Genomic DNA, 19,669 nt, shown 5'->3' with positions numbered 1-19,669 from the left:
ATAAGTGCCAAACTTGCAAGCAGTTTGCAAAGTTTCAAAACCCAGACTGACGCAGATGTGGCAGACAGAGAAACAAATTATGTTGTTGGTACTTACTTCACCAGGTACTCCACCCCTGAGGGATTTCAGGACACACAGCCATAATTAATTCAATTGGGATCAGTGACAAGCAAAAGGCAACTCAAAAAGGTAAGCCTTGGGCAGACAAGGTCTGGCAGTGGAACCTGTGCACTTACAATTTCAGAACTGCCACCAACGGCAGGTGTAAGGAGATCCTGTTCTATCTGAAAATGTTTTTATATTGTATGTAGATATTAGAGTGGGACGCATTGCTGAACCAGGAGTCATTTTTTTTTTTTGAAGGCAGGAGCAATAACCAAAAACCTAATGAATACCCAAATATTTAAAAGAAACAGACATGCTGCTAGCCAATTATTTAAATCAGATTTATGGCTGGAACTTATTGGACTGACACTTTAAATATTTCTCCTCACTGATCATTATATGCAAATTGGCCAATCCCACTGCACTTCAGCATCCGGCAATCTATAAATGAAAGTTCTCTCTGTGTGACAAAAGGTTAATTGGATTCAACACTGCAACAATTCGGACTTAATTTAAATTTCCCTTTACATCATTGTACTTGTGTTGTGCCCAAACCAACTGCGCTGGCATAAGCAGACAGGATATCGATGACCTGCTTGGTTTCCAGGGTCAGACGGGCCTCCTTCAGCCAGTCTTGGGCCACCCTTCTAGACTCTCCTCTCAGCTGATTGACAAATTTAGCAGCCAGCTCTACATCGCCGTGCTCGATGCAGTAGGAAGCATAAGAGAGCAGTTTGAACGTGTCCAGATCCTCAGAGGTCAACTCACTTGGGGGTTTTAGCTGCTTAGGTTCAAATACGAGAAGGGATTGCAGATAGGACAGGAAGTATTGGTACAGACTGTTTCTGGTTTCATCAATAAGGGCAACCCGGCGGGCTAGATTACGGACGGTATAGAAGCGTGCTCGGAGGGCTTCCTCGCTATACACACCACGGTGAAGGGACTCGTGGGGGAGTGCAGTGGTCAGAGCTTCTGTGAATTCATTATTGGAGCAGCTGGCTTTGATCCCCTGTACTGCACTCTTCAGGGGCTCGGTGGGGCTTTCGCCAGAAGCTGTTCTCAGGGTAAACTTTAAAGCTTCAATGGACAACCAGAGGTGATGGGCCTTCCTGGCCTCCTCTTCAGCTACGGCATGCCCTGGAGAAGATGAATATCGTGTTATGGCATAGAAAGGCTCAGCAAACAGTCTTCAAAGAAAACATGTGCATTGTCCATTTGTTTAATATCCCCATATGCCACCCCACCCCCCTATATACTTACCCTTCATTCGCATTCCTTCCAGAAACCAGGATTTACCAAGTACTACAGAGTATGTGAAAATGATGGGCTAATTAGTATTCTCTCACAGGAAGTTCATAGCCCTATAACTATCCAAAACTTAAACAGGGATCGCTGAATAGAGTGGCATCAGGAGAAGCAAAAGTGAGGTAGGCATATGTTGCGTGGGAAAAATTGGATTTTTGACTTACTGTAAAATCCATTTCATTGATGGACACAGCTCCTCATCTTCTCTTGACTATGTGGGTTATGCTGCCCCCTACAGGACTAGGACACTAGGCAGGAAAGAACTTGACTACAACTATGGAGCAGTCCCAGTGGATATAATCCCAATCTCTGCTATAGGTACTCGGTTTTGTTACAGTGTCAGAAGAAAAAACCCAAACTCTATAGAGGGGTGGGTGCTGTGTCCATCAACAAACATCAGAGAAATGGATTTTACGGTAAGTCAAAAATCCCATTTTCCCTTTCATTCATTGACAAACACTGCTCCTCATCTTCTTGACTACGTGGGACGTCCCAAAGCAGTGTCAAAACATGAGGGGTGGGAACAGCAAGAAAAAAATACTTCCCAAGGCTAAAAATATAGCCAACCAGGTAACATGGAGCTCAACTATAAAACAACTGGAGCTCAACTGAAAAAGGAAAACCCCCTCAAAGAGGACCAAGTCCTCTAAACAGCAGCCTGCAAATCCTTGCGGCCCAAGGAAGCATCAGCAGATGCCAACACATTCACCTTATAAAACTTTGTGAACGTGTGCACAGACCAGGTAGCCGCCTTGCAACCCTGCATCACTGACGTCTGATGACGGAAGGCCCAGCAAGCACTAAGCGCCCAAGTAGAATGCACCCTAACAGGGAAAGGAGGAACCTGACCCTTAATGAAATAAGCCTGAATCACGGTCTAATCTATCGGGAAATGGTCGCAGCAGAAGCAGTCAACCCTTTTCAAGTTCCATCCGTGAGGACAAATCGTGAATCTGACTTCCTAAAAGATTCTGTAGCTGCCAGGTACACTCAGATTGCCCGAACCACATCCAGGGATTGCAAGGCAATTTCCTTAGGATGCTGAGGCATGGGACACAGCGCAGGCAACACAATGTCTTCAAAGGAAAGTTAGAGACGACCTTTGGAAGGAACAACGGACATGGATGAAGAACCACCTTATCCCTATGAACCACCAAGTAAGGTGAACGACAAGACACCCTGCACGATGAAGTAATAGCCACCAAAAAGGCCACCTTCTGAGACAACGTAAGCAGGGGAAGCAGGGGAACCTTCCGAATATTTTCAAAGGGATGCTTCTGGAGAACTGACAACACCAAATTGAGATCCCACGGCGACAATGGAGAGCGCACTGGAGGAGCCAAGTGTTAAACTCCCTGGATAAACATATGCACCAAGGAATGTATGGCCAATGGACATTGAAAGAAACCGCCAAGGCTGAAACCTGGCCCTTGATGGTACTCAAGGCAAGGAAATGCTCAACCCCCTGTTGGAGGAAAGCCAAGATCCTAGCCACCAAAAAGAGCGAGAGTGAACCCTTAGAGACTCATACCATGCAATGTACGTCTTCCAAGTGCGATGGTTAGGTTAGCTTTTCTAGCCTTTAAGAGCGTAGGAATCACTGATTCAGACAACCTTCTATCCTTCAGCACCTGGCTTTCAACAGCCAAGCCTTTAAAGCCAGCGACTGTAAAGCAGGATGGAAGATTGGCCCTTGGGACAGCAGATCTTCCCTGAGAGGAAGTCTCCAAGAAGCATCGGCGACCAGCCATACCAGATCAGCATACCAAGACCAGCGAGGCCAGTCTGGAGCGACTAGAATGCCTGGAATCCCTTCTGCCTCGATCCCTCGCAGGAGTCTCGGCAGAAGTTTGAGAGGAGGAAAGGCATAACTCAGACGATAATCACTCCAAGGAACCAGCTAGAAGATCCTGAGACTATGCCACAAACCTCTGTACTTTCTTGTTGATACTAGAGGCCAGCAGATCCACCTCGGGAGTACCCCATCGAAAACACAACTGATGAAACAGCTCCAGATGAAGAAGTGTCCATTTCCCCTGGTCCAACGCCTGTCGACTGAGGTAATCCGCTTGCCAATTTTCCACTCCGGGAATGTGCACAGCAGATAGGGCTGGAACGAAACGTTCTGTCCACTGGCTTGTTCCTGAGCTGCCAGGGCACTTCTTGTGCCCCCTTGGTGATTGAAATAAGCCACGGCCGTAGCATTGTCCGATTGGATACGTATCAGACACCCCTGAAGACGAATAGTCCAATGATCCAGACATAGTCTGATCGCTCGGAGTTCCAGTACATTGACCGGTAGCCTGGACTCTTCCTGAGTCCGGACCCCTTGTGCACAATCTGTGCCGAAGACGCCTCCCAACTCGTACAGGGTGGCATTCGTGGTGACCACCGTCCAGTACAGGGGAAGAAAAAGACTTTACCCTGACAAAGTGCTGGAGAACGAAGCCACCAAACCAGGGACCCTCTCATACTCCCGCTCAACAGGATCAGATTGTCTAGAGACTAAGGATTCTTGATCCATTTCACCAGGATCTCTTTTTGCAGAGATCTTGTGTGGAACTGTGCAAACAGAACCACCTCGAAGGTAGACACCATCAGGCCCAGCGCCCGCATGCAAGTCTGAAGAGAGAACTGTCTGCTGGACAGCAGAAGCCGAATAGCCTCCAGCAATTTCTGAAGTTTTTCCAGAAGAAGAAACGCCCTGGCTGAGGCAGAGTCCAGAGTCAGACCCAGATAGTTCAGACTGGTGGGCGGAACCAGAGCAGACTTCTGAAGATTCAGAATCCAACCATACTCCCTCAAAGTTCGCAGATTAATCTCCAAGTTGTCCAACAGAGGAGTCGGAGAATCTGCTCACAACAGCAGATCGTCCAGGTACCCCAGTACTGCGTTCCCCCACTGACGCAACAATGCTAGCATCGGGGCCAACACTTCTGTGAAGACCCGAGGAGGGGAGGCGACAAAGGGTAATGCCATAATCTGATAATGCTCTTCACCCACGGCAAAGCGGAGGAAGCGCTGGTGGGTGGCACATATTGGGATGTGAAGGTAGGCGCCCTTGATGTCGATGGAAGCGAGGAAATCCCCCCTGGTGTAGGGATGCCACTATCGTGCAAATGGACTCCATTGGGAACTTTATGTACCCACACAAAGCAGTTTAGCACATTGAGGTCCAGAATTGGATGTACCTTGCCTTCCTTCCTGGGAACTGTAAACAGGTTTGAGTAAAAACCTAGAAAGTTTCAACGTTGGAACAATCACCCCTTGAAGTAACAAGTCTTGCACTGCCCCAAAGAGATCCCTTAAGAAATCTGGGGACAAGCGCAGGTTGGAAGAGAAGAATCTTTCCGGGAGGATAAGATCGAAACGCGATCTTGTAGCCGGAGCAAATTACTTTGTGGACCCACTTGTCCTGTATCAGGGAGGTCCACGGATCTGGAAACCAATGAAGACGTGCCCCCACCCAAGCACGGGTGAGAGCGCCCCTTCATGCAGAGGAAACATTGTCCGCAGGTCTGGCAGAACCCGCTTGTGGCTTGCCAGACCAGGTCCTCCTAGAACCCCCGGCAGAGGCCCTGAAGGGCTTAGAAACCATGTCTTAAGACCCTGAGGGACGAAAATACCTCTAGCGAGCCGAAAAGAAAGGTCAGCGTCTGAGTCGGCTCCTTACCCATGAAAGCCTATGGAAGAAGAGTACTCTTTCTCCCTGAGGTGATAATGCTCCTCTCCCACAGCAAAGCAGAAGACGCACTGGTGACCAACACATATTGGAATGTGAAGGTAAGCGTCTTCGAAGTTGATAGAAGCAAGAAGATCCCCCTGATGCAGGGATGCCACTACAGTGTGAATAGACTCAATTCGGTACTTCTCAACCCGCGCAAAGCAGTTTAGTGCCTTGAGGTTCAGAATTGGACGCACCTTGCACTCCTTCCTGGGGACTGTAAACAGGATTGAATAAAACCCCTGAAAATGTTCTGAAGTCGGAGCCAGGACAATTACCCCTTGGCTCAGGAAGTCTTGCACTGCCCCAAGAGACCATGTAAGCAGGGTGGAGACAGGTGAAAGTCAGAGGGAGAAAAAAAAAAATACACCTTTCTGGAGGGTAAGCACGGAACTCAATCTTGTAGCCGGACCGTATGACTTTGTGGACTTGTCCTGTACCAGGGAGGTCCATGGGTCTAGACACCAGCAAAGACATTCCCCCAGCCCAGATACGGGTGAGGACGCCCCTTCATGCTGAGGGATCCTTGTCGGCAGGTCAGGAGAAGCCCACTCTTGGCTTGCCAGACCAGGTTAATTTGGATCCTACGGAGGAGGCCCTGAAGGGGTTTGATCCCTTGTCTTGAGACCCTGAGGGAAGGAAAAAAAAAAAAAAAAAAAAAACACTTATGAGCCAAGATGGATGGACCAATGGGGCTCCTTGCCCTTACTAGCCTGCGGAAGAAAATTACTCTTCGCCCCTGTGAGACACTTAATGATGTCATCCAGGGAAGCTCCAAACAGGGGATCCCCTAGGAAGGGGAGATCAAATAAGGCCTTCTTAGAAGTCTGGTCTGCAGACCAGCATTTAAGCCAAAATAACACGCTTAAGGACCACTGCTGAGACAGACAGCCTCGCAATCAGAGGAGCCGCATTCAAAGAGGCATCACAGACAAACTGCAGCTCCTGGACCAACTGTACCATTGTACATATGGTGGGCCACAGCCTCCTCCTTCCTGTCAGCCGGGGACTTAACTGGAATCTAGGTTGCTTTGTTTAACCTGGAAACCGGATGGTCCGCAACAGGTGGGACAGTCCACTTTTTAAGCAGGAAGTCCTCATAAGGGTACCACATAGCAAAATGCTTAGGGACCACAAGGGGGCGTTTTGGATGACTCCACTGTTTTGCAACATTTTTGTCAAAGTAAGCGGGAAAGGAGCACACCCTTGCCGCTCTGGAGGGCTTGTGGGTTCCAAAAGGGACCAACGCCTCCGATGCCGCATCAATCACATCCTCTATTATTAAAGTCTCACACACAGATACAAATCAGTGCATCCACCAGCGCCTTTTCATGCACGACTACAGGATCAGAGGAATCACCCTTACTATCTGAGAAATAAGGGTGTGTGGACCCAGCAGAGTGACTTGTGTCTGCAGCAGCCAGATCAGATTCAGGATCTGATGTGACAGATGAGGCAGGTGAAAGCGTGGGGCGCTTTTTGCTAGCCCGTTTCCCCAGGACCAAAGTTACCTTGGACACCCAACACTCCAGGACCGCCATCAGTGCAGTAAGGGATTGTTGGGACCTGAAGGGCTCGGCAGCCTCAGAGGGGAGCAGGTGGGGAAATATTCTCCAGGAACTCCATGAGTTAAAAAGGGGGACCCACAAAAAAAGGTGTAAACACACTGCTAGGGAGCCCACCGCGCTGGCAGCACCACAGGTCGCCAGGCACAGAGCACCAACCGATCCTATAGTGAAGAGGGAGAGGACCCCACCAGACTCCCCACCCACCGATCTGCACACACACATGCAGGAAGAGAAAGATCCAGGAGTCAGCACCAGGGGATAGGGAGGAGCTCCCACCGCCCAAATATGCTTCACAGTCATGGCCTGCCGCCATTTGGAATGAGAAACCACTAGAAAAATGGCTGCCGAATCTACAGCACACAGGCTACAAGAAAATGCTGGCCCCGTACGGCACCACATGGCTCCCGGGGGTACAGGAGGGGTCCCAAGAAGCCCAAAAATGACATCAGCAGAAAGAGAGGCCCTGGCAGGAGCCCCCACAAGGTACAGCCCCCTCCCAAAAGCTGACTGTCCGGTCCCAGCGGTGCGCCAACCCCCAGCTCAGCATCCCAAACCGACTTAAACATGGTAAGGCCACCCCATGTGGAAGGGGTAGGCAGGTGAGGGGCAAGACCACCGAGAGAGGGGGGGGGCGCTGCATGGGAAGGGGGAGAACCTACAGGTTGGACTGTCCCAGGGAGAGGCCCACATCCTCCCCAAAACCCTCTAGGGGGAGAGGGGGGGGACAGCTACTTACCATACCAGGAACAGGGTTTGGCACCACTCCAGACAGACCCTCTTCATCGAAATGGGGGGCTGTCGGTCAGGAGGAATGCTGCGACTCAGGCCGAGGCCAGGCCATATGCGACCTCGCAAGACGTTTAACTCGCAGACCAGAGCTGAGGCCTGCGCGCGCACACTGGCCAGACTGGGGTGACCACTGGTTTTAAGAAATATCCAGCCCGTCGCCCAGTCCAGCAGTTGATTGTAGATTGTAAAATCCATCAAAAAGGAAAAAATTGCCAGGACGAAAGATCCCAGCAAGGAACTAGGTCCTTACTCCTGACTAGGCAGGAAAAAAAAAAAAAAAAAAACACTATAGCTGAGAGTGGGAGTATACCCTCTGGGACTGCCCATAGGCGTAGTCAAGCTTTTTTTCTGCCTAGTGTCCTACTCCTTTAGGGGGCAGTATAACCCAATGGATAAGAAGATCAGGAGCTGTGACTGTCAACGAACCATCGAGAAATGTTTTATTTTCTAATTTTTGATGGTGTGAGAAAGCTTAGACCCTTGTCCAGCGTTACTTCTATGCAGAACTCTGCTAGAGACCCCCCCACTTCCTGTCCTTGTGATGTTTTACCAGACAGAAAAGTAAAGTAAACTCTCCAACAGCAACAAAGACAAAGGGAAATGCTACTCAGCTTTTTTGTAGTCAAGTTTCCCTGCTGTAGATTTTCCCTTACTTCCTGACTACTAAAAAGGTCACCGGGACAGGAAGTGAAGGCAAATCTCCCTTATATGGATTCTAGCCTTTCTTCATTACAACCCAAAGTAGAACACTTCAGATTCCTTTCAAAATTAATCACCAAGAGCTCCAATTGCAAACAATATCCTGGAATAAGAGTTATGCTGCCATATAGCAAAATCAGCTCCTCTTAAGTTTTCAGCTGTCCTTAAGTGTATTCCTCCACTGAATATGACTAACTGCTATGGGGCAACCCAGACGTTTAATTTTGCAGATACATTGAATATATACAGACAACTAAGCAAAAGACTCAAGTAGCTGAGGCTGTAGAGTCACAGCCGCCAAAACGATTGGTTTAATGACCGCTACTATGCTGCGCTAAACAGGACTTATTCAGGTACCCTTAAATTACTGGGTTTATAGGTCCCAAGCAATTGCAAGTAACCCAAGTGTTATACTGAGGTCACCACAGTCATATCTTCAGAGGGTTATTAGCACCTAATCTAGCCATACACGGCTCAAACTTCAGCCTATTCCTGGAGACCCTGTCAGCACTAGGGTTGACAAACTTTAAATGACAAAAAAAAATTAAAAGGAACCAGGTGGAAAATTGTCAGCTAAACAGCCACTGCATCTAATGCAGTCACTTTTCAGGCATTTAGATAACTGCTTGGGTCGGCAGCTAAGCAGGGAAGATTCTATTCAATTTCTCTTTCAACCTGTAGGTCTGTGTGTAAGCGGCTAGCTTACAGGACTCACCTTCCACAGCCTGCTCAATGCCTTTTAGCCTGGCATAGGCAGTGTTAATATCCAGCGTGAAACCATCCAACTGTTCCTGAGAAAGGCGTCTGAACTGCATTTCTTGCTCAGAGAGCTTCTCGGAGAGAGTCTGCAAACAAACAACACACGCGGTCATAAAAAACAGGTGTTAATTTCTGAAGTGTGCATTGGAATATAAAATTTGGACTGTTTTGCAAATTTAGTCCACTTCATTTTAAGAACACAAATCTCCTGGTTTTGAACCTGCGGTGTGAGTTTTAGACATTCTCCCCATGTAAATCAAGACCAACCTGCTGGAACTCTGCCTTGAACTCCTGTTCCTGTACGCCAAGGACATCCCTCAGGTGATCTGTGTGTGCAGCCGCTTGTCTGCGGAGCTGTGTTCTCATCTCTGCCTCCATCACCTCCCGCACCTCTTCCACCTGCATCAACACTCCACATTATACAAAGGATTTTATAGGTGTCTCAGTAGTTACAGAATGGTCAGCATTGTTTATACACAAGTCATACATGTAAATGGAAATTTTACTTCCGGACTCTAAAATAAAAATACTTTTACCCCAAACTTTTGATACAAATACGTAATAAAAAACACACACACACACACACACACACATACACACACATACATACATACTCCATTTGACGTTGCACAAACTAAACCCAGGACAGGGAATACATACCCATTTGATCCCCACAAAACAATACGTGGAAGCTGATAATGGCAGCTTCCATCAGAACCAAATCACACGGGTGTTTAGGCTGGCCATAAACGGCTGATTCAGTGGGAAATTTGAGCTGCCTATTCAAGCACCACCCGGGTCTACAAAAGTCTATTAAAAAAACTGACTGATCTGGGTGGAGAATATTGCTTAAACAGTGACGACCATCCTATTAGATATAAATCACTGTTCAGCAGTGTCACTGTATTCCGGCAGCTGAAGGTGTCACGGCTGCCGGAATACATCATAACCAGCAGTAAAGATTTCTATAGCCACTCTCTTAGCATGGACAGGGAGTTTAAAGTGGAGTTCCACCCATTTTTAATAACTTGGATTACATAGATGTATGTAATCCCCTTTACAACGACTTTTACCAATGGAAACTTTTTTTTTTTTTTGCTAGTAAATACCTTATTTTCTTCTTTATTTATCCTCCCCTCACTTCCGGGTCCGATCAGCGATTAAGTCATTCAGCGATTCGCAGGGGGTGCTGGGATGTATTCCATGGCATGAAATCTCACATTATTACACAGGAGCTGAGCTGTACTGTATGTATTAAGGCCGTGCTTTGCCCCGCCTCCTCTCAGTGAGCTGTACTGTATGTATTGTATTGAGGCAGTACTCTGCCCCGCCTCCTCTCAGTGAGCTCAGTGAGGCTATAATGCTTTCAGTCCTCGCTCACTGAGAGGAGGCGGGGCAGAGTACGGCCTCAATACAATACAGCTCACTGAGAGGAGGCGGGGCGGAGGCGGGGCAAAGCACGGCCTCAATACATTCAGTACAGCTCAGCTCCTGTGTGATAATGCAAGATTTCATGCCATGGAATACATCCCAGCACCCCCTGCGAATCGCCGAATGACGCAATCGCTGATCGAACCCAGAAGTGAGGAGAGGAGGAATAAACAAGAAAATAAGGTATTTACTAGCAAAAAAAAAAAAGTTTCCATTGGTAAAAGTAGTTTTAAAGGGGATTACATACATCTAAAGTTACTAAAATGGGTGGAAGTCCACTTTAAGGATTTCCACTCATTCAGCTTGCTGGCTGAACAAGAGAATATTGAGCCATGTAGTTTCATGATAGATTTCTTTGCATTTTGTTCTGCAACAAAACAAGATTAGTTATAATCTTCATCAAAAGCACTAAACCTAAAAAAGATAAAATAATGTATGCACTAAAACTATGGAAAATAAAATGCCTATGCCCGTACAAAAAAAAAAAAAAAAAAAAAGGGGAGGTTGACTCCAACATGTACATCAACATGCTGAACAGTGTTTTGCTCCACAGGAGCTTCTGCTGTAGGCAAAAGCAGATCGCAATCCTGCAGTCATTTTTGCTGTGGGACTACTTGTCATTAAATCAGTTGTGCTTTGCAACCCCAACTTAATTTCAAATATCTACTCCTCTGATAATCCCCTAAAAACTATCATGGAAAATGTAGCTGCCCTTTACTAAACCAAGAACATAAGAGACCTTATCAACTTGCCGTTACATTATCAACCCATGAAAAAAAGAAAAAAAACACCCACCACTGTAGGGCAATAAGAAAAGGTAAATTTCCTATGGCATTCTTCATCCCAACTGTTTCAGTCACATGAGCTAGGGGCAGTCAAACTTTCATGCATCAGAGACCATGTGACTTAGGCATAAGTTAGAAGAATGGCACAGGAGGGGTGAAGAATTCAAAGAGAAAGGTACATGGCTCAGATCTCTGTTATGGGAGGAAGCAGAGGTACACCTGGGTAAACCTAAGCACACATTTACAAGGGCAGTAGATAAAGCAGAGGATTTAGTGATTGTATTTCAGGAACTGTTGGTTTGTAACTCAAAATTGCTCACAGAGGGGGAACCGCTGATTGGAATTGCTAAATGCAGCCCAAAAACTGTATGCAAAGTTTAGCTCATTGTGGCCCAATGTATAAGTGTATACCAAGTGGTCCAGCTTAGTTCAAACCAGCAGTCTAAAAATCCCAGCAAAGTGTCCCCTATTACTGTTGGTTTGTGCACTATAGAGGGAAATATTAAATACAGATATGATACTTGTAAATGCCTGAAAAAAAAAAAAAAATATTCAAAAAGGAACGTATTCTGTACCTTCTTGTCTTGCTCCAGTTGGATCTCGGCGCGGTAATGCTCCAGGGCTTTACTCACAGCAAACTCCAGGGCTTGCTTATCCTCCAGCTTCTGCTTTTCTAGAGCTGCCTCGATGTGCTGCTGCTCCCTCACCCGGTAGTCCGCTAGCTGCTTGTGTAACTGGTCAATGCGGCGGTGGGCATGGGCGATGAGAGAATTCAGGTCCTCCGTGCTGAGTTTTCCAGCTACACAGAATGCACACACAATACAAATAAGATCAGGTATAATCCTTTCACCTCTACAATGGGAGGGCACTGTTGTCCAGGAAAGAGACCAGCTGATAAGACAGGACACAGTGCTACACACACTTTGTTCCCCCAGGGACAGAAGCCACGGGGAAAGAAACATTTTTTACTTAGGAAATATTTATATTTGTCCTCTTATTTTGCTTTACTTACTTCTAAGTCTTTAGCTTGAAAAACACCATAAAATCAGGACCTCCCCAGAGCCCCGACCATCAGTTAAAAAGATGTGCAGTCTCAAGGTACAATGCCTTTGTTAGGCCACGGGCTTCAAGATCCACTTTGGTACAGGCAGAAAATTTTTAGTCCAAGTAACCCTTTGACATAAGTCAGCTGCTTACTTGCAAAAGACATTGGCAAAGCATCAGAAACACTGCCCCCCTGAATGACTCCTCGAACACACTAGTGGTACAATATTTATGGTAAATGGATACCTAGTACATAGGTAATGATTAGTTATTACTTGTAGCCATGGTTAACAGTCTATGCAAGCCAAGATTTGACATGCCACTACAGCCAGGTAAGTAGCAAATGCAGTTGTTGCTAAAGTTTATTTTCTATGCTTGTTAGTAGATGCACATAAGTTATTTTCAGGGGACCTGACTGACTGGACCCCTTCATTAACTTATGTTCCTCTATCACAAACAATCCTGATGACAGACACATCCAGGTCCGACATAACAATTAATATGAACACTTCCCATTTGGATTAAGCTCCAAAGCCTGTGCAAGTATAGCAACACGAGGGAAGTAATAAATAGTAAGCTGAATTCCAGTCAAAATGAAAATAATTAAATAATGCTTTTTAAAATGCTACTAATGCAATCGCCCAATTTTGACTTGGGATTGGCCTCACTAACATGTACAGCAGTACAGACGAGACAGAAAGCGGCAAGTACCAAGAGCCAATTGTTCTGCAGTGCTCACATGCTGACCGCAAACGCAGACAGTAGGAGGCAGCAAAGTGAACAAAGTCTCAAAATTCACTGTCCAATCACAGGCTGGGGGCATGTGGGTGATCAAGCTTGTATTGCCCAATTGTATTTGGGGGAGGGGGGCTGTGTTTTGTCTCAGGACTAGCTGGACCAAAATGCAAATTATTTTGCAGGTAAAACCACATTTGTCCATTTATTCAAATTATTTGCCTGGTTTTTACAAAATGTATAATTTTACCATCTTGACCTTTAATACGTTTTAGAAAGAGGTTCAGTTAAGTAAAAAAGAAAGAAGAGACAGGTAACCATTAAAATAGCCATTGGAATATCAATTCAGTACAATACGCACAAATTGTGGTGAGGCTGTGCAACTCCCCACTTTAAATGGGCTTAGTGATGGGTGAAGGTACTTCATACACTGCTTGATTTTCTCTTGTTAAGTCTGTAGGTTAAATGAGAGAAAATCAATCCAGCCCCCACTCTACTGCCAGAATTGTATTCAGGCACCCGGTGGCTGCCTGAATATTTTGGCACTGCTAAACAGTGATTGCATAGCAGTCAATATTAAAAATCAACTTTTCAAGCTGGGTGGCACAATGCATGGCCATCCATGGCTTGAATTATGGCTGATTTAGCAGTAATTGGCCACAATTCGAGCCATCTATAGCCATCTTCAGCAGAGAGGTAGCAACTTGCAAATGCACATTCAAATGAAGTTACACTATCAAAAGAGGAGTTGCTCATCAGATAAGCACATAATCCCACATGAATAACATGATATCACCCTGTGACATTGGTAGATTGATGGTGACAATGCAGGTGACATACAGGTGAAAAGTTAATGAAATGCAGTAGCAGTGACAGACAGAGGGAGATACAGTGAGGGTGTTACAGACAGAAAGGAAGAGGACTCACCTACATCGGAAATCTCTGAAACAGAAAAAAGGAGGTTTAGAGAAGTTAACGCCAATCTGCACAAGCTTATTCACTAAACATATCCACATGCAGAGATAAACCCCCTCAACACACTCACAGAGCAGGGCCATGGCATACCTCCCAGTTACTACCCACTAAAGTCCTAATTCCTGGAAGCAGTGGTGTGCCGAAACAACTGCTACACATTGTACACACATCTGGACTTGTGTATTCACCCCTTTGCATATTCGCCAATGAAATTAGGAGAAGCGCAGTATTATACATGTCAATGCACTATAAACACATGTGGACATTCAATATAAACACGTGGACATTGAATACAAAGTACATTGGAAGGCGTGACAACGCAAACCAACGTGCATTTCCACAAAGGGTGCAAATCACCAATGTGCTTCCTGAAGGAGAGCTTAGCTGGCAGCAATAATGGAATTGGGTAACATCTGAGTCCGAACTATTAATGTATGACAACGCTGTCATTTTTTAACTTTTGGTGATGAGTGGTGGTAATGATTTAGTGAGTTTTGTATACGGTTATACTATACTATTTTTGAAAAAGTCAAACTAATAGTATTACCTATAGTACCTACTTTTTTTTGGGAGCCTTCACCGTTAAATGTTTATATTAATGGAACTCTGTCTGCAATACACAAGGGAGCAGGTGGCAGGCGACGGTGGCATCTGGTGGCAAGTGACACGCTGCACCTGGTGGCAGGCGACGGTGGCACGTGACGCGCTGCGCCTGGTGGCACGTGACGCACTGCACCTGGTGGCAGGCGACGATGGCACGTGACGCGCTGCATCTGGTGGCACGCGACGCACCTGGTGGCAGGCGATGGTGGCAAGCTCAGGGCTCCCACAGATTCTGCATTATGGTGAGTTAAACACACTGACTTTCTTTCTGGTTCTTGCAGCCAAACCTCTGAAGATACACGTGCCACAGCACTTCCATGAAGGGGCTGGCTGCAAAAACGAGGAAGAAACAGCAGCCCCTTGATGACATGCTGCAAGGCATGCTTATTTTCAGATAAATTACCCCAAGCTTCCTACGATGCGATACACAAGCATCCCAGGAGGCAGCAGATGGCTTGGGGGCTAGGTCATTCTCACCTAGGCAAAAAACCCAGAAGTAGCTAGGGGGGCCGCCTCATTAAAAAGTATACATAAAAAACAAGTTTTGTCAAAAGTGTGTGTGTGTGTGTGTTCTGCTTTAACATATGCTGTGGGAAAGCAGCCTATTATTTAAGTTAGGGTAATTTCAGTTAATTTTAAATTAGAGCTAGATAGTGAGTAACCATGTATTCAGGTGCGCTGCAACTGTCCTGCCTACCAGAGAGAACCTAGAGCTGCTACCAAGGACCATGTAGCTTCAGGAAAGACCAGGGTGGGAACATCACTGTGAATACTACATGGTGTATTTCACACTAGAAACTGCTCCTACCAATCCACAAAAATGGTGCCCACTGTGGGAGGTATGCCACCAACCCGGCAAAGAGAAATAAAGAGGTCAGTTTTCAGTGTAATAGTTTTCTGCAATAATGTGAATTTGATAAAGCATTAAACTGAGAAAACACAGCTTTCCTGTGGGAGAAGTAAACTGCAATTTTCCTAACGCCCATAAATGTCAAATCCACTGCAGTATAGAAGCATTACAGAACAGATCTTAAAGCAGAACTATAGGCAAAACTTTTTTTTGCCTTTCATTTTGGATACAGCATGGGTGGGTTAAAACCAGTCAGATTTTTTTTGTCACCATCTGTGTCCCATTGCAGAGATTTCCCTTCACTTCCTGTCTTATAGCCAAAAAGGAAGTGAGAGGAAATCCCTCCAAATTAAGAGAATTCCTTGGGGGACCATCAGGTCACCAGAACTAGTGTCCCCATTGGAAGATTCCCCCTCCATTACTTTTCTGGGGACCCAAACTTTGAAAATTTCTTTAACTTACAATAATGGTAAACAGGACAAAGAGAGGGTGAATCTCCTTAAGGGGGACACAGACAGCAAAAAAAAAAAAAAAAAAAAAAAAAAACACTGGTGTTCTAATCGTACTCCACTAACCAAAACTAGAAAAAGAAAAACAGAAAAAAAGTTTTGCCTATAGTTATACTTTAAAGCAGTATTAAACCCAAAAGCATTTATTATATTGCACCCAATTCTTAGATGCAATGGCTGTATTCAAAAACTTTTTTTCTATTTACATCTGGGGATCCAGCCAGTAAGTCTGTTTTTCAAAAGAACAAGCTCTTGCAGTTACAGGGATGGAACAAACCATTTGCCACTGGCAAGGGTGCTTTCAATGATCAGTTTTTATGTAAAACATTTATCCCAAAAGGAAAAAAAATACAAAACAAAACAACAAAACAGCAGTGTGGACTGGAGTTTGGCTTCAATTTGTTTGTGTATTTAATTCTGCTATTATATCTAACATTACTCTCCCCCCAGATTAACAATGCTGCTGTCCAAATGTGCCCCCGGTGCTCCTTCATTCAAAGTGGAGGCACTCCAATACAGGAGGTGTGTCACTGACCAGATCACCAGGTGAAGACAAGAGGGGAGGAAAAAAAGCCTAAAAAAGAAAACGAACGCAGCCACATTTTTGGCTTTGGGTTTATTATTGCTTTAGGAACCCAATAAATGTAATATTAGCAGGCTTCAGCAGGAATTCACAAAGCTTTAGCAGTTACCCAGGTATAGAAGACAAAGCTAGCTTCTAACAGTTTAAAGCTTTAATTCAAAGAGATAGGACATATATAAAACACAAAGTACAAAGCAAACCCAGAAAACCACTACACTGAGGTATTTGTAGGAGGTTTAGAAAATGTAATGTAGAAAGCTACAGTTATTACATAGAACTGTGGAAGATATGACAAATACTACACTATATATATTCTTGTAGAATTCAGGAGAGTCAGCCCAATCTAGGAGCCAAAAGGACAATTTCAAGGTTAGGCCATATAACTAGGCAGAAGAGCAATATGTCACTCAGAAGACATTATTCCTCGGACTGGCTCCGTGCTCATCATTGCTCTTTGCCTACAGATTTTTACACTAGTATAATGCCCAGTACACACGATCCGAAAATCGGACGCCTCTCCGTCCATTTTTGTTTGGTTGCTAGGAACTCTCAATTATATTCGCAAATGGGAGAGGTTACTTACCATACGAATTTTCTCGGACGATGATTCAAAAGCTTCCGGTATGCGTAACCATGCCGTAGCGTGTGAGGGGAAATGATGTCTACTGCTCACCATTTTTTTCGGACGAACAACATACTGATAATATGATTATCGTATGATGTGTTATAATACGATCAAAATTTTTATGCTTGCACGACCGGATAATATCGGGCGAACTGTCGCGATTGCCTCTCGTAAGCTGTGTACTAACGATCAGATTATCGTCCAATCTTTTCACAAGCGTTATTTTTCGTCCGATTTTCGGATCGTGTGTACGGGCCATAAGTCTACAAGGCTCTCTTCCTCCTACTCTTTGATCAGGGCCTTCAGCACCCCTGAGTCTGGTAGGGGCAGAAGGATTACCGATCCACAAAGTGTATATATCCCCCGTTTTAAGATGGTTCTAAACAAAAAAAAAAAAAACACAAAATGGATGTGCAGAGGTCTCATGGACAGCGATAGGTTTTGACATTAATCCTGACTCATTGACAGCTGTGGTCTTCTACCTGACAGCGCCTGTGCAGTGAACATGATCATTCAGATTTCCCAAATTAATGGAGAAAGATTTTTATTTTTTTTGTACATATTCCCACTTTAAACTCAGATTAGCCGCTGTCTCCCAAATGTGGTAAAACATGCAAGAATTGTGATTCTTCTCTGTTAATTTAACATAGAACAAAGCTTATATTGTTTGGCATGCAGTATACTGAAATCCAGCATCAGCTGCCAGCATGCACTGCAGCAACAAAGCCATTATTCCGCTTAACATGCTGGTAAATGCAAGGACAGTCTAGTTATCACTGAATTCAGAGAAACATGCAAATATTAAATAGATTCATTTCAAATAGTGAGATTACAGGTTATTCCCACGAATGAAGAATATCTATTACAGAAGGATACACATGTGAAGCTCTGCTTGAACTTTTTTTTTATTTATACTAATTATTCTCTATCCACTTTTATTAAAGAGGAGTTCCACTCAAAAGTGAAACTCCACTGATCTGCTTCCTCCCCCCCTCCGGCGCCCCATTTGGCACCTTTCAGGGGGGAGGGGGGAACGGGTACCTGTTTTTGACAGGTACCCTTCCCCACTTCCTGGGAGACAATCCCTCGGAAGTTCGACCCCCTCCTTTTTCCTTCGCCGCTGGGCCAATTACTTTGCCCATGCGCAGCAGGGTTACCTTACCCTGGATGGCGACGGCACCCGAGAGCCAATATGTAAATCGGCTTCGGGTGCCGACATCGCGGGCTCCCTGGACAGGTAAGTTCTACTATTTAAAAGTCAGCAGCTGCCGTCTTAATTTTTTTTTAAGGGGGGCGGAACTCCGCTTTAATAGGGAAGAACAACCTGAATTCACTAGAATCTACCCAGCTCCAACACATTGACTCTAGATCAGCCCTCTCACCAGGCCTAATGGAACCCCAGGGTTCCTCCAAAAGTAGCTTAGGGGTTCCATGATCAATGAGAAAAGTAGGCCTCTTAGGTAAGTTCCCAATGACCTTTTTGACTATCTGTAAGGGGGCATTCTTCCCAATGACCACAAATGTAAGCAGTTAGAAGGCAAAAAGGATGGGATTTTGGGACTTTAAACCTTCTATAGGTTTGAAAGAACATAGAAAGCATGGATAGAAACTCCTGGCCTGGCTCCTGGGGTAGATATGAAGAAATGTTTATTGAATAGTACAATTTTTAGAGAATTTTGGGGACGGTGAGAGGGAAGAGGGGGGATAATTATTATTGTATGTTTGCTTTTTATATTGATATGTAACTTTTTTTGAAGGAAAATAATAAAGATATAAAAGTTAAAAAAAAAAAATCTACTTCTAATTTCTCTGCTAAGAGAAATGACTATAGAAATTATGTTCATCTTAAAAACTTTATCTTTTATTTCCTACAGTATAAAAACATATGTTGGTATCTGCAAAATACATAACAGTAGGCGTATTAAGCCCTTTGAGAAGGTCAACACGTTTCAGGGGTCGCCCGCTTCTTCAGGATCTACAGTGTTTAATACATTGAAAGAGCTTAACCACAGGATATTAAACAAGTCTACAAGAAAATTACAAAACAGTATTACAAATTCATTAAATATTGGTACGGATCAGGTTATCATAATTAACATAACATATCCATACACAATTCAGTACATTCCTTATGTATACTGCCAAGCATATACTTAACCTATTAAATCAAATATAACCTGCAGAATGATATAAAGGGAGAGATCAAAGGAACTAAATTAGCCTGCCAGCCCATTGGAGGGGAACCCCTTAGGTGGGCAGCTCAACACAAGTAAACTATAATAAGAAAATACACAACATATGTATGAAATAAAAGAGAAGGTTTTTAAGATATACATAATTTCTATTTCTCTGCAAAGATATTTATCTTAAAAACGTGCTCTGTTAATTCATACAATATAAAAAACATAGAAACAGACATATTCATACATAAGATAAACACTCCTTAGCGGTGATGGGCTTTTTGATACTGTAAACTATTAATATAAAAATGGAGCTTAGGCTCACACATGTTGCGTTTTTGTTTTTTCTTATTATAGTTTTCTTGTGTTGAGCTGCCCCCCTAAGGGGTTCCCCTCCCAT

The 19,669-nt window shown here is 44.6% G+C and overlaps 1 protein-coding gene across 4 annotated transcripts in view; it reads right to left on the bottom strand.

Moving 5' to 3' along the window:
• Positions 1-347: 347 nt before the first annotated feature.
• IMMT (inner membrane mitochondrial protein) overlaps positions 348-19,669 on the bottom strand; it is a 93,909-nt gene continuing 74,587 nt past the window's right edge. For 2 of the 4 annotated variants that reach the window (XM_082258454.1, XM_082258455.1), the window contains exons 11-15: positions 13,872-13,886; positions 11,741-11,964; positions 9,217-9,348; positions 8,906-9,035; positions 348-1,242 (exon numbers count right to left, since the gene is read on the bottom strand). In XM_082258454.1, coding sequence (XP_082114580.1) covers positions 635-1,242; positions 8,906-9,035; positions 9,217-9,348; positions 11,741-11,964; positions 13,872-13,886 — 1,109 coding nt within the window. In that variant the 3' untranslated portion in view covers positions 348-634. The remainder of the gene's footprint in view (positions 1,243-8,905; positions 9,036-9,216; positions 9,349-11,740; positions 11,965-13,871; positions 13,887-19,669) is intronic. The other 2 variants (XM_082258456.1, XM_082258457.1) reach the window with 1 other exon arrangement.

Source organism: Pelophylax lessonae (genome assembly GCF_965119305.1).
Source record: "Pelophylax lessonae genome assembly, chromosome: 1".
Taxonomy (NCBI): Eukaryota; Metazoa; Chordata; class Amphibia; order Anura; family Ranidae; genus Pelophylax; species Pelophylax lessonae.
This window is presented reverse-complemented; position numbering and strand designations above follow the sequence as displayed.